This window comes from Myodes glareolus, chromosome 16 (genome assembly GCF_982192425.1).
Source record: "Myodes glareolus chromosome 16, mMyoGla1.1, whole genome shotgun sequence".
Taxonomy (NCBI): Eukaryota; Metazoa; Chordata; class Mammalia; order Rodentia; family Cricetidae; genus Myodes; species Myodes glareolus.
In genome coordinates this window covers 6,381,413-6,395,810 of record NC_142041.1, presented here as the reverse complement: position 1 = coordinate 6,395,810, position 14,398 = coordinate 6,381,413, and the positions used below count along the sequence as shown (strand labels likewise).

Here is a 14,398-nt window from a genome sequence, read left to right as displayed (position 1 = left end):
TAACAGCTGATGAACATTCGTGTGGATCTTGCTTACAGCTGTAAAGGACAATCACTCATGTGCAACTTTTTATGAGAACAAGTTTTCCATCTTTTTTGGGAAACATCAAATTTCAGGGATGACATTTTTTTCTTTTATTAAAAGTAGATTTTCTCCCCCTCAGATAATATACCCTCTCTCTACTCTTCCAAGTTCCTCCCCACCTCCTCTCCCATCCATCCACACCCTTCCTGTCTCTCATTAGACTCTGACTTTCATTCCATTGTGTAAGTGAAAATTTTTTTGTATGAATTGTATCCTTTGACATTTTTCGAGATTGTATCACCTGGCATAGGATTTACCCTGGAGAATATTCTCTACGGTTTGCTTTTGTTGGATGGAGTACTCTGCTGGTGTCTGTAAGCTTCAAGGCTGTCTGCGGTGTTATTCAAGGCTGTATTTCCTTGTTGATTCTCTGTTTGTTCTATATATTATTGAAAGTGAAGTCTTGAAATTGTCGGTGATGACAGTTTTGTTATCCTCACTATTTCTGTCAGCTCAGTCTCTGATGCAACTTAGGGACCATTATTAGGCATGAAAATGTTTGCAATAGCTACAGTTTCTGGAATACTGGCTTCACCAGTGCTGAGATTATATATTATATTATTATAGGTGTGAGCCGCCCTGCCTCACTCTTCCTTTGATCTGTAACAGCAAATGTCTTAAGCTCTGTTTTGTCTGATTTCATGGCTTCACTCTGCCCTCACTTTGAAGAATTCTTTTATTGGAGCGGAAGCCTTGCTCACCAATCTTCCTGTAGCGTTTGGCGTGTGGGACTTAACTGCCTTCATTTCACTGAGAAGTTCTTGTGTGTCACGTGCCCTCAATTTGTTGAGTTCTTCCTGCTGTTTCCGAGATCCTTTGTCTTTCAAAGACTTGATCGTGGTGATCTAGGACCACACAACTTTGGTTTCAGCCTTCCAGAGTTCACTGGGTCCTTAGATGCGTCTGTGAGCATCTTCTTCACACTTGGGGAGTTTAGGCATTCTGCCTTCAGACAATCTCAGGTCTCCTTTCACTCACCGCTCCCACTTGGGACTCTTACACACTTGTGCGCACTTGCTTGGTGGTGCCCTGCTGGTCTTTCCAGGCATTCATTTCTGTTGATATTGTTGCTTTCTTTTAGATAATCATCCATTTTCAAGTTCTCTAATTTTTCTACTAGGTCAAATATTCTTTCAATCTCCCTCAAATTTTTATTCCTTTAAGTCCAGAATTCCTAATTTTTTTTAAAACAAATTTATGTCTGTGTTCCCCATTTGGTAAGACATTGTTTTAATGCTTTTCCTAGTCCCCTAGAGATGGCTTCCCTTGTCTCTGGATCTAAAATAGGTCACTTAAGATGTTTAGTAAGTTTAATGTCACGGTTTCCCCAGGAACAGTTTTTATATTTACAACGTTTAGTAGTTACTTAGTTGTAGGTCCCACAGTCATTTGCTGAAGACTAGACATTTCCAATAATGTAATGTGGCAATTTGGACACCCTACATTTTCCTTCCCCGGGTCATACTGCTGCTGCTACTTCTTAGGTGGCTTTTGTGAGCTAAGTCTGCAAAGCCAGTATTCATTGTCACAGTTGGCCACTGAAGTCCCCGCTCAGCTTGGGGCTCAGTTAGTTCCGGACGGAGATGATCTTAGGTGCACTGGACCAATAAACCTCAGCCTGCACCGCCGGGCACTTTGAGAGTGTCAGAACACACCTTCAGTAGTGTGGCAGGCAGTTTACAGCTCTGCCTTTCCCTTCATTTCCCGCTTGTGTAGAGTCTCAACGCCAGCCAGGGGTGAGAGGTTAGGGCCCTCTCAGGCCTGTTCTAGCCATGCTGGCCCCTCTGCTAATGGGCGAGCCTCCAAGAAGGAAGGACTGCTCATTCTCCTGTAGACAGCACATTCCCAGCGTTTCCTTCAAAGGTTGATCAGTTTCTCATTGGCTTCAGCTGTAGTTCCTGCCTTAGCTTCAAAGCAGCTATGACTGACAGTTCTTAAAATGATTTTTTAAAAATATTTTTATTTCTTCTTTGAAAATTTTGCAAGTACAATGTTCTCTTATATGCAATGTATCTTAATCATATCTCTCTCCTCCACTCCCCAATTCAGTCCCCCTCTGAGGACGTTCCCAATATATCTCCCAAACGATTCCAGGTCCTCTTTTTAAGTGTTTGTTTTATTAATGTTATTTTTAACCCCTGAATCCAATTAGTGAGGCCCTTATATGTGTGCATAGTATGAGGTTATCCACTGGGACATAGACAGCCTATCAGGGCCAGACCTCTCCTAAGAATAACGATTTGCTCCTCACAGCAGCCATCAACCGCCAATACTTCCTAACTAGGGACAGCTCTACTAACGCTTCCCTCACCCACGGTAGAATTTTAACCCCATTCCTGTGTACAACAACCGTGCCATGTCTAGAAGACAGCATTTTCCTTTTACCCCTCAGCGCTTGCGTTTTTTTCTCGCCTTTCTTCAGGGAAGTCCCCTAAGCAGGGAATTTATTTATTTAAGGCAGGGTCCTTAGTTGGCTGGGTGTCTACTAAATATCCTAAGCTAGTCTAAAACTTGCAGTAATCCTCCCGCCTCAGCTTCCTGAGTGTCGAAATGGCAAGTGTGAATTCCGATTCCTACAAATTGCTGATGGTTGTTTTCAGTAGCTGTCCAGGGGTGTTGTAGTAAGTGAGCACTGCCAACAGCTGGCAGGATGAGGCCGGCTCTCTGGCAGTGGCTTTGGGAACTCTTGTTCCCTTCTGCCCTCTGTCACACTGTGCAGGTGTGCTTGTTGGTCTCCAAGACTACTTCTGGCTTTTAGGAAGTCAATGGATGAGACGAGTTGAAACAGCGTGGTGGTGCTTACTGACATCCAGGAGGGGTTTGGTTCATTCCTGGTTCTCAGACAGTCGATGTTTACAGCTGATGTTTACAGCTTCCTTCCAACGGTTTCATTGCTTTTGCGGAGGACATCAGTGCCCGTCCTTCTTCCCCTGATGTCAGACTTCTCTGGAAACACTAGCGCTGACCTTCAGTGTCTGATAAACCATGCACTATCAACCTCACTTCGGTTGGACACCAGTTGATCTCGTATATTTTTAAATGCATTTTCTTGCTTGCTGACATGCACATCTCAGCTCTGTGACAGCCGCAGCCGGCATCACTCTTCTGCTTTTCCTCTTCACACAGTGACAGGACTGTCCCTTGTCCATAATGAGGCTTTTGCTTTAAGAATTCACAACTGTGTGGCTACCTGACTTTCCTACACTCTGCTAGTGTAGGAAATAGTTCCCTTTATACTCAAAGTATATAATTCATGTTTAAAAATTCCAAGACAAACTTTTTATAGCATTGTTTACTGCCAAAGAATATATTTTGAGCCTCATGTCATTTCCAGAGAGGTTATATAAATTACACCCCATCAGTAATAGATGTATTTCTTTATAGCCTAGTACCTATGAGATATACTTAAAATTATTAATGAAGTCGAGCAACTTTTATATATTCTTAGTTTTATGTAAAATTCCTACTTTTTAGCTGTCGTCTTGAAAGGAGCAACAACCGCTTCATGAACAGTGGCTGATGGCTGATCAGTTTTTCCACATCATAAGGAGTCACCGTGAGACAAGCATTCAGGAGGATGGGATGGTTGTTTTCCTTAACTTTATCTTGCTTTTCCGTCTTGGTCACAACTTGGAAAGAGCTAAATGACATCCTCTTGTTCCAGCAATAAAGCCACATTAGCAAAGATGGTTTTAGGTGCTGGTAGCAACATAGCTCTCAGATACTCAGTGAAAAGTATCTTTACCTCAGCTACAGTTTACGGCAAGGCAACCATTCCGCGATATGTTGAATAGTGCAATCCCTTCCTGGGAGAAACGTGTTCTGAATGCTACATAAGGAACGCACAGCAAGCTTTCAGCATACACCCTTGTAAAGGGCCCAGGGCTTCTTATTCAGCGTTTGTATAAATAAAATACTGAAACTGGCAACTTTCTACAGATTCGAGAACATCTGTTCCCTCAGGGTCTAATCGGTGTTTTTTTTTTTTCTCCCCTCAGTTTAAGGCCAGCAGTTCAGCTGTGAAGTTTGAGCTAACGGGGGAGACAGATGATATCTTTATGATAGAAAATGACGGACTTCTGTATTACACCAAAGCCCTGGACAGAGAAACTAGGGCTGTTCACCACCTCCAGGTGAGCTGAGGCCAGCGCGCTGGAGCTTCAGCACCCCTGCTTCTGGAGCACCCCAGCACCTCCTGAAGTTAGCCGCAAACTGTGCAGTCCTCATATGACCTTCCTCCCTCCCTCATGCCCTCCCTCTCTCCCTTCTTTCCTCCCACCCTGCCTTAAAACCAACTACAGAGGGGCGTGGCTTTTTGACTAGAGTAATCCAATTTACATGGCCAAAGTCCTCACATGGCCTTACTCATTCAGGTCCTGGGGCTGAACCCCAGCGATAAGTCTCTGATGTGCCCTGGTGCTTGGCCTGTGGCTGTGGTGCGGGATCCACACCCACAATGAAGACAACATCAATGCTGGGCAGAGCCACTGGGGCCTCAGAATGCAAAAAGAATGGATAGTCAGAGGCCTACTGGAAATACCCTTCCTTTCCGTTCCCCCAGAGCCTCCCAGTGGTTATCTGGATAGCTGGGGATGGCAGAGCGCTAACTGAAAAAGAACAAGCCGGCAGTGGTCTGTCACCTTCTGCCACGGCTCTGTACACTGACCACTGAACCAGCTCTGAGGAGTCATAGCGCACCATCGTCTATAGCAGGATGTGCCCTTGGTCCAGGACCCGTCACGGCTGGAAAGCCGCTGCCATCCTTGGGCTGGCTTACCTGATTGGACCCCTACTTTAGCAGCACACACTGTGGGCTTTTGTGGGTTCTTCTCTTCTGCAGCCACCAGACCACTGGTCCTGGGAGCGATTCTGGGCATGAGATCTGAAGCCCAGGGACACTAAGGCAGTTTTCTTTTCTTCACCAACAGCTTGCAGCCCTGGATTCTCAAGGAAACATAGTGGAGGGCCCAGTCCCCATCACCATAGAAGTCAAGGACATCAACGACAATCGACCCATGTTTCTCCAGTCAAACTATGAAGGCTGGGTGAGGCAGAACTCTCGCCCAGGTAATAAACAAGAGCCTGACTATGTCTGCAGGTGGATGAAAGGGTGTGGTTGAAGAGTGGGGTTGTGTGACGGGCAGCTGCCACTATCCCTCCTCAAGAACCTGCTGTCTTATGCCCATTTTGTGGCGATCTGAGTGTTGTGTGATTATACCTATTGCTCTGGACCAGAGTCCCCATCCTTGGGCCTGCTGAGTCTTGTGTACTGTAGGACGCCAGAAACACCCCTCACTCTACACTGTGACAATAATAATGTCTAGGAGGGCTGGAGAGATGGCTCAGCGAGAGCCCCCGGCTGCTCTTCAGAGGACCTGTGCTGAGTCCCAAGCCCTCTGCTGCGTGTCTCACAATCGCCTGTAACTAGCTCCAGGGGGTTCAGTGCCTTCTGGCCTCGGTGAGCACCCACATATGTGCACACATGCTCATCCTCCCCACATAATAAAAGACAAAGTAAATCCTCAGGAGTCTCCAGAGCTTGCCAAATGTACTGTGAGAGGCAAAAACATCCCTCTTTAGCCAACCTTCAAACGCCATACAGCCCTAGAATACCAGAGAATTATCCAGAAAGACGAGCTTGCTCTCCCACAGCCTGTGGGACGCTTAGGGCTGCTGTCGGTTCCTTTTCTTATGGCTGTCCCCCATAAGTGGCCCACTCCTCTTGATAGCTCCATCAGCTCCCATCAGTTAACCATTTGTGTCCTCAACCTTCTCCTTTTCTCAGTCTTCAGCACCCACGAGCAACCATTTAGGGATAGCTGTGCTGTCCCTGTCCCTGGGTGACATACCAATGACCCACACATGCAAACTCTGTTACATCAGAATCTTCCAGACAGTAACACCCTTCTTATCCAAGAAGCAAATCTTCTAGAGAAGTAATTTTCAAAATTTGGTGGCTCAGGACTTCTGTGTTAACTTACAAGTCAGGGGGAACTCACACAAACTTTTGAACCCGTGCGTTACACCTCGTGGTTTTCTGGTCAGCGTTTAGTGGCTGCCTCTCCCGGGGTGACTGAGAAGAGAGTGGTTTGTGGTATTTGCAAGGCTTCATGGTACAAATCCTCTACCCTGGCTTTTTTCAAATTATTGGTGCTATCAATAAAGGAATTTTATAGATTTTTGGTGTATGATATTTTTATTTGCACCATTTTATAAGCAAGTTTATAAAAAATTTAAAAGTAATTGACTCAAAAATTTCTGGAAATTCAAAACTGTGCTCTCAGATGGCAAGTCCAGCGCAACACTTACTGCCTAGAAATGAAAACACTTGTTTATTAAATAATTAAAAAGAACACAGAGAGTTTAAAGAAAATGAATTTTTCAAGACAAAAATAATTTGTTAAGAAAAATGACATTGTTTGAATCTTTGCAAATTTCATTAATGTCTGAATGAATAAAAACAATTGGGTAAATGGTGTGTTTCTACATTCATGCTCTTCCCATATGCTATTCCGGTTGAAGTCATACGTGACAAAAATTAGCCTCATACAGATCTGTAGTTTAGGAAAAAATTTATTTTAATAACAATTTCAGACATTGTGGGCATTCTTTGATTTAATACCTAAACTTGAAAAGTGGATGTTTCTTATAGATGAGTGGCCCTCATTAATGTTCTATTTTACATTAAAACCTATCAAATTATCTTGTTCTTAAATGGGTCTTTCTCACATGTGATTTCTAACATCATAAACATCTTGAAATATGCCCAGGGACTCATGTAGGCTTCTGGACCACGCTTTGAGGAAGCCCCACTGCAGGGAGAGGGAGCAAGATGAATATTAACGTCGCCACTCTCAGGGACTCGAGCACTTTCTCCTGTTTGATCTCTGCATCTCAGGAGGCAAAATTAGATACAGACGGTTTAAGCTTTAATTCTCTTTCTCTGTGTGTGCTTTGTTACCAGGAAAGCCTTTCATGTATGTCAATGCCACAGACCTGGATGATCCAAACACCCTCAATGGCCAGCTGTTTTATCAAATTACCCTTCAGCTTCCCTTGGTCAACAATGTCATGTACTTTCAGATCAACAACAAAACTGGAGCGATATCGCTCACCCAAGAAGGTAAGTCAAGGCCAGCCCCTCACGGATCTCAGTCAGGGGAAGTCCTGCCACCTTTGGAGACGCATCCTTTCTTTGTCTCCTCCCCTACTTACTTTAGGATCCAAGGAACTGGATCCAGCTAAGAACTCTTTCTACAACCTCATGGTCTCCGTGAAGGACATGGGGGGCCAGAGTGAGAATTCTTTCAGTCAGAGCACATATGTGAACATCACTGTGAGGGAGAACATCTGGAAAGCACCGGAACAGGTGGAGATTACCGAAAACTCAACGGAGCCACACCCCATCAAAATCACCCAGGTAGCGTTCAGGTGACATCAACAGCTAACTGTTGACTAGGATCCATACCTTGTGGTGTATAGACCTTTCCTCACTGTTGTTTTGTTGTTTGACTAGATACATTTTACATCATGTAATTACAAAGAAATTAAGTAGCCAAGGCCCTACATCCCTGGAGTTTATCATCACCAGCAGGAAACACACACGTGCATGCACACACACACACACACACACACACACACACACACACACACAGAGTCAGAAAGAAGGCTTAACTCATACTCACTTTAGAAGGAGATGTAGTGTTTTATTGGTCACATCAAGCAGTGTGAACTAGGCCTGCTTTATAGTGGGCTCTGTGCATGTGGGAAACTCTCAATGCGTGTTGTCAGTCACAATGTCAGAGAAGCAGGCACTGTCTAGGTATCAGGTCCTGCTATAAGAGTACTTTTGTTTTTAGCCAGGCGGTGGTGGCGCACACCTTTAATCCCAGCACTCGGAGGCAGAGGCATCTCTGTGAGTGAGGCCAGCCTGGTCTATACAGCAAGTTCCAGGACAGGCTCCAAAGCTACAGAGAAACCGTGTCTCAAAAATTAAAAGTGCTATTTTTTTGTTGTTCTTTATAAAATAGCTCTGGGGATTGGCAATTAGTTTTATTCCTGAAGTCTTCCAGGCTTAAATATTTGTGGGGGTGCACCTCGTTTATGTACACCGTGTCTCGACAAAATGAATGACGAAGAGTCTAAGACAGCAGTTCTCAACCTGTGGGTCGAGACTCCTCTGGGGTTGAATGACCTTTCACAGGGGTCATACATCAGATATCCTGCTTATCAGATGTTTACATCACAGTTTACAACAATAGCAAAATTACAGTTTTGAAGTAGCAACAGAAATAATTTTATGGTTGGGGTCTCCACAACACGGGGGACCATATTGAAGGGTCACAGCATCAGGAAGGTTGAGAACCCTTGGTCTAAGGCGTCTTCTATTGGTCTTAACTCATCTTAATGGTGGATTCCAGAAGCTCAGCATGCATCACGGTTTAGTCTTGTGGTACTCCCTCTGTGAAGGACGCTTTGCTTCACAACTGGATGGTACATCCAGTCAGTTCTAGAAGAAAACAACCCACAGATGCTTCTGTGCATTTGCAAGGATTGCTTCATGGAGGGAAGAGGTCTCTTTTCTGCTTGTTTTTAAAATTAGTTTGGGTTGAAGAATTGTAAAAGCTTAACTCAGCTGTCCTAAGACATCACTGACATGTGGACAGAGTTGCGAGCGTTCTCAAGTGAGAACTGAGAAGCTGTTTGCATCCCTTCTCGGTGTGCTTACCCGTACACCTCTTTGCTCACCACGCATGTTGGCCACACAGGTGCAGTGGAATGACCCGGGGGCTCATTATTCCTTAATCAACAAGGAGAAGCTGCCACAGTTCCCATTCTCCATTGACAAGGAAGGAAATATTTACGTGACTCAACCCTTGGACCGAGAGGAAAAGGACTCAGTGAGTAAGAGGGAAAGTCTTGCAGGGGACGAGACAAATCTTACGTCTGCTTACAGTTGAGGACAAAGTTAATTGTGCACTGGAGAATCCGTGCTCTAGATCCTAGAAATGAATGGGCTCTCAAAGATTGGCTAACTTTCCCACAAGACCAGCCCATTCTGTCTCCTGCACCCTCCCCCCATTTCTCAGTTCTAAGTGCATTGACAGTAAGGTCAGAGGGGATGAACAAAGCATCATTTCCTTTTCCTATTAAAGTGGACAGGGAAGGAGTCTTAATTCTGACCTTGGTATTGCAGCATGTTTTCTATGCGACTGCCAAGGACGAGAGTGGAAAATCTCTTGCATTCCCTGTGGAAGTTCATGTGAAAGTTGTCGACATTAATGACAACCCACCAACATGTCCGGCTATGACTGTGTTTGAAGTCCAGGAGAACGAAATAGTGGGTAAGAGACGAGAGCTGACCGAGGCCGATGCTCTGCGCCTGTCTTCCTCCATGCTTCTGTGAGCCCTTTCTAGACCCTGGAATGTTAGGTAGCTCCACTCTGCAGGCCACTGTTCACGGCTAGTGCAGCACAGACGTGGAAGGTATCGGGAGAGTCACGCAGGCACACTGGTTTGGAATAAGCAGGATCTCCAGTCCTCCAGTTGGGACTTTTATGATTGCCGTTACCCCCCTTGTTTTAATGGCAGTCACCCTCAGTACCACCCATGGTTTCATCACTGTGTAACAACATCCTGTGTGCATTCCCAGGGTATCCCCCTTGCAAGGTTTTCCCTTGGGTTATCTTCTCTGGCTGCTAAGCAACTCATTGTAAAAAAAGATAAAACCTCATCCAACTTGCTAAAGAACTTGATCATTTTTATCCCTGGGGCCAACACCCCACAATGAGTAGGTAACACCAAGTACAACCCTGACCCCGAGTCTTCCATTCTAGAGACAATGGTAGCCGAGGAAGCTGACAAATGAAGTTGAACCCCAGTCTTGCTTGAATGTTTGATCTTTCTACATTTGAAAAAACTATCTCTCCTGACGGTGTTAAGTTTGTATAGGAACAACACTGTAAGAATGTTAATGATTTCTGAGTTCGTTGTCTCTTCCTGGATTTGGGACTTTTGTCTGTTTCCCTCTTGGTGTTGAGCCCTTGAGTAGGGCTGTGTGTGAGTGGTGTGCTTTCTATGTTTGTGAGACTGGCAACTTTGCTCTCCTCGTGGGCGGGGTCTACGCATCTCGTGATGGACATTCTCACCAGTGTCCTGGACACTTCCGCTCTGGCTGCTCCACAGCTTTGACACAGCAGCTGCTCTCCTGGTGGCTTCGTGGGTTTTCCTTCCTTGTGGTCATTCTTTTCCTCCTGGGGTTAGATGTCCCACAGAGGTTACTGTCCCTGTGTCCCATAGAGGTCTTCTTTGTTTCACTTAGAGCAATTCTTGCTTCAACGGGAAGGGTTGGATCGTAGCTTTAAAAATTTCAGTGAATGTATGGAATAAAGGCCCAGTGGCGATTGTATAGTGGTGTCACACAAAGCAGCCAAGAAGCGCTTGTTGGGCTATTGCTCTCACGAAACAGGGATGTCCTGTGGGGCTGAACAAAGGTGGAAAACCCTCACCAGGCCATTGTAGGCGGCACTGCACATCTCTTCATACGGGGCTGCACATATGTTATAACTGTTATCTTCTGCCACCTAACAAATTGTCCCCATATTTAGCCGTTTAAAATGGGAGACACTCATTGTGTCAGTGTCTGTGAGCATGCATCTGATTGCAGTCCAGTTGGGGCCTCAGATTCGGGGGTGACAGGAAGGAGGAGGGGGAGGGTTTCTCTAACCTGATCTTGGAGGTGACGTCCCAACACTTGGGTCACATTTATCTCATCAGGATCAGGCACGAGGCTCCACTCACAACGGGGAGGCAGAAGTCACGGGCACCGATCCAGGAGATGAGGAGGGTCAAGGCCGTTTGGGGGCTGCCTATCTCATGGGGGAAGATGGTAGAGTAGTTTTCTTAGACCAGCGAAGTCATTGTTAGTAAAATAGACCGCTCAGGGTCTCAGGACACCACCTGTTTCTTGAGAAGTAAGAATTTGTTTTGTAAAAGTACAGCAGGGAGTCTTTGAAGGAAAAGGAACTGTATTAGAAATCAACTGAATATATTTTCTCTGTGCAGTTCGTGAGGGGCATAGACAATACACCTCCTTCAGTCCCTCGGAGGCAGGGTACTCCTCTCTGGTCCATCCAGAGCCACCCACCTCTCGCCAAGGGACGTCTGTGATGCCCACAGCCTTCATTATGCCTCAGGCAGCTGGGAGTTTCCTGTGGAGAGAACAGTACCACGTTCTTAGCATCACACGTGCTTACCTAGAGGAAATGGTCAGAGTACTTTCCTTGGGAGGACATATGTTGCCACAAAGTTTTTTCAGTTGGGAGGCAAAATCATGACGGTCCCTAAGTGCAGGCCATGTGCAAACTGATGACGGTCCCTAAGTCCAGGTCATGTGCCCTGTGGGTGCCCAGCACCACTCAGATACAGTACTTCCCTCTTCTGTTCTCTCAAACCCACCTCTTGTAAGAGTCTGCATAAGCCGGTGGGGTAAACTGAGGTAAGGAAAGGGTGTGATCCAATTTAAACACGACATTCAATTCAAATAAACCTCAGGTGGGATTCTTGCTGCGTGTAATGAAACCCACAGTTCCTGCTCCCACTTCATGGATCTGGATGACCCCACAATCTATCAGAACTTGCCCAGTTACATGGAATCACATCCACTGACCTCTGGAGCCCCTGGGCATGGAAAACATAGGGCCTTGGCATGTGGGATAGCAGGTGTGTGTGTGTGTGTGTGTGTGTGTGTGTGAGAGAGAGAGAGAGAGAGAGAGAGAGAGAGAGAGAGAGAACATTCCATCTACTGTCGCAAAGCAAGAAAGCAAGCAAATAAACAAACAAAAAAACAAATACAAAAACAAGGTGGGTACCTTCTGAGGACAGATGCCAAGGTTGCCCTCTGACTTCCACATCCACACATATGTACATGTACACCAATGGACACACAGGCACGTAGGGTGAGTACCCAACAGTAGGCCTTAATCTAATCTGATTGAAGTTCCTGTGATAAACTTGGATGCCAAGGTACCGAGAGGAGATGCATAGGGAGGAAGAAGTAGCCAGGGAGAGCAGCTTGGAGGGGAGCAGCCTTGGAGGGGAGCGGCCTTGGAGGGAGAACAGCCTTGGAGGGGAGCAGCCTTGGAGGGGAGCGGCCTTGGAGGGGAGCAGCCTTGCCAACACTTGATTTCAGGTTTCCGGCCTCTAGGACTTGGAGAAAGCAGGTTTTTGTTAATCCTCTCAATCCGTGATACTTTCTGCCAGTATTGGCTAATTAATCCACCGCAGTGTTCAACAAAGCACCCATGAGAAAATGCGAGGAATCAAAATAATTCCAAATGCCTTTGTTCACCCCTCAAAGTGTCCCCTGCATTTTCTAGGAAGCTGCATTAACCTCACAGAGCTGGTGTGAGTGACTGTCCTTTCCCCTCCACAGGCAGCAGCATCGGGTACCTGAGAGCCAGCGACAGGGATGAAGCCAACACTTTCAACAGTATTTTGAAGTACAAACTTGTAGACCAAGCCCCCAAAGTTCCCTCAGATGGACTCTTTCTCATTGAAGAATATGAGGGAAAGCTCCAGCTAGGGAAACGCTCCCTGAAGAAACAAGACAACCCTCTATACAACCTGACAGTAGAGGTGGCTGACAGAGGTGAGTTCTGGCCCTGGGATCAGGTCACGGTGAGTTTTCTTCTACTTGAGAGTCAAGAGGCCATTCTCATGCTTCTAGAACTCTCTGCTTCCTTTGTGAATTCGAGAAACCCAGGTGTGGCTGTTTTTACATGAGCTAGAGTTGTGGATCAAGCCACATGTTGTTGGTTTTGGTCCTCTGAGAGCCAGGGGTCGAGAGGGATTCGGCGAGCATCTCAGAGGAGATGCTTTTGGGAAGAATGAAAGGGAAGCTGTGGACTCTTGGAGATCACCAGACAGCAACACCGGCTTGACCGTGATGGAAGGAACACTGACGGGAATGTTCTGGACCAGGAGCAGTCTGAGGAGAATTCCAGAAGGCTGTCAGGAATTCCGCATTATCTCTGGGGATAGGCCTGTTTTCACATCACTACCAGTAATTGGCTGGGGACAGCCTATGGGGGATGGGGCCTTGGTGCAAACGCAGTGTTGGGCACAGCATAACCGGGCAGCCCTCAGGTTGCTAGTCTGGTTGTTAGAAGTCCTCCAGGTGCAGTTTCCTGGCTACCAAAACAGGAGAGCGACCTCTCTTTCCCTTTCCTTGCTTTCAGACCTAAAGTAGCCATGTATAAAAGTGGTAGCGAAAATGTCTTTGGAGAGTTCTGCCCTTTCTTGTCTGCTTCTCAGTGCCTGCTGCACAATACCAGGAGACATCTAATCCTCGTAGACTGTCAAAGCAGGTGACTCTTAACCTCTGTAGGAGCAGAGGATCTCAGGGAAGCTTCTCGTCCTCAAACCGATCTCCACATCCGCAGACAGATGTGGTACCACTTTTGGGGCGCTCGGACTCCTAGGAGATAACTGTTCTATGAAATAGTTCTGTAATTGTTTTTTGAGGACCACAGCTTACACAGGCGTGGGGAAGAAAAGAATGTTGGTTCATACATGTGTCTCATCTTTTGCTTTTCTGCGGTTGTTGATATCCTGGGAGAACTTGAGTTTAGCAAGCTCCAGTACTTAATGCCTGTCAAGTTCCCAGAAAAGCTGGTAACTCGACTCGTAGTGAGGGTCTGATGCTGTTCAGCTCTGTGTTAAAAGATGCACTAAACCCCCATCCGTGGGGAAGTGGCGGAGTCACAGCACTGGCTGCTCACGCTTTCAGTGTCTGATTGTTTGCCTTGCCAAGGTACCACACAAGGCATTAGCAATGGACAGGTGAGCAAGACCCAGCGTCTGTCCCTAAGGGCGTGCTCCTTTTGTCAAGGGAGATGGACATACAAGTCAGCAAGTCGTAGGGACACACACAAGGGAGCCCGCAAGGCTGTCAGAGGTTAGTCTACCTCACCCCGAAGTTTTGAAGGATAACTTATGGAGGAGTGGGGATTCCATGTGCAAAGAACCCGAAGTAGCTTATACATGCGAGCGTGTAGGGGCCGTAGAGATGGCTCAGGGGTCAAAAGCCATTGCTGCTCTTCCAGAGTGACCCCTGTTTGGTTCCTAGGACCCATGGTGGGTGGCTCATAACTGCCAGTTCCAGAGGATCCAACATCCTGCTCTGGTCTTTTTGGGCATCCATCAAATGAGCAGGGTTTTGTCTCACGCATCTGTGATCCCAGGACTGGGGAGTCAGAGACAACACAATTTTCCTCAGGGGCTCGTGCCCTGTCGGCGTAGCCTGTTTGTCATG

At 46.3% G+C, this 14,398-nt stretch overlaps 1 protein-coding gene across 2 annotated transcripts in view; it reads left to right on the top strand.

Moving 5' to 3' along the window:
- The window catches only part of Cdh17 (cadherin 17), a 53,817-nt gene that overhangs the window by 19,150 nt on the left and 20,269 nt on the right, over positions 1-14,398 (top strand). The window contains exons 4-10 of one of the 2 annotated variants that reach the window (XM_048420230.3): positions 4,083-4,217; positions 5,013-5,151; positions 7,049-7,207; positions 7,305-7,504; positions 8,853-8,984; positions 9,281-9,428; positions 12,518-12,733. In XM_048420230.3, coding sequence (XP_048276187.3) covers positions 4,083-4,217; positions 5,013-5,151; positions 7,049-7,207; positions 7,305-7,504; positions 8,853-8,984; positions 9,281-9,428; positions 12,518-12,733 — 1,129 coding nt within the window. Of the gene's footprint in view, positions 1-4,082; positions 4,218-5,012; positions 5,152-7,048; positions 7,208-7,304; positions 7,505-8,852; positions 8,985-9,280; positions 9,429-12,517; positions 12,734-14,398 lie in introns of those variants that run through there. The other variant, XM_085677003.2, reaches the window with a different exon arrangement.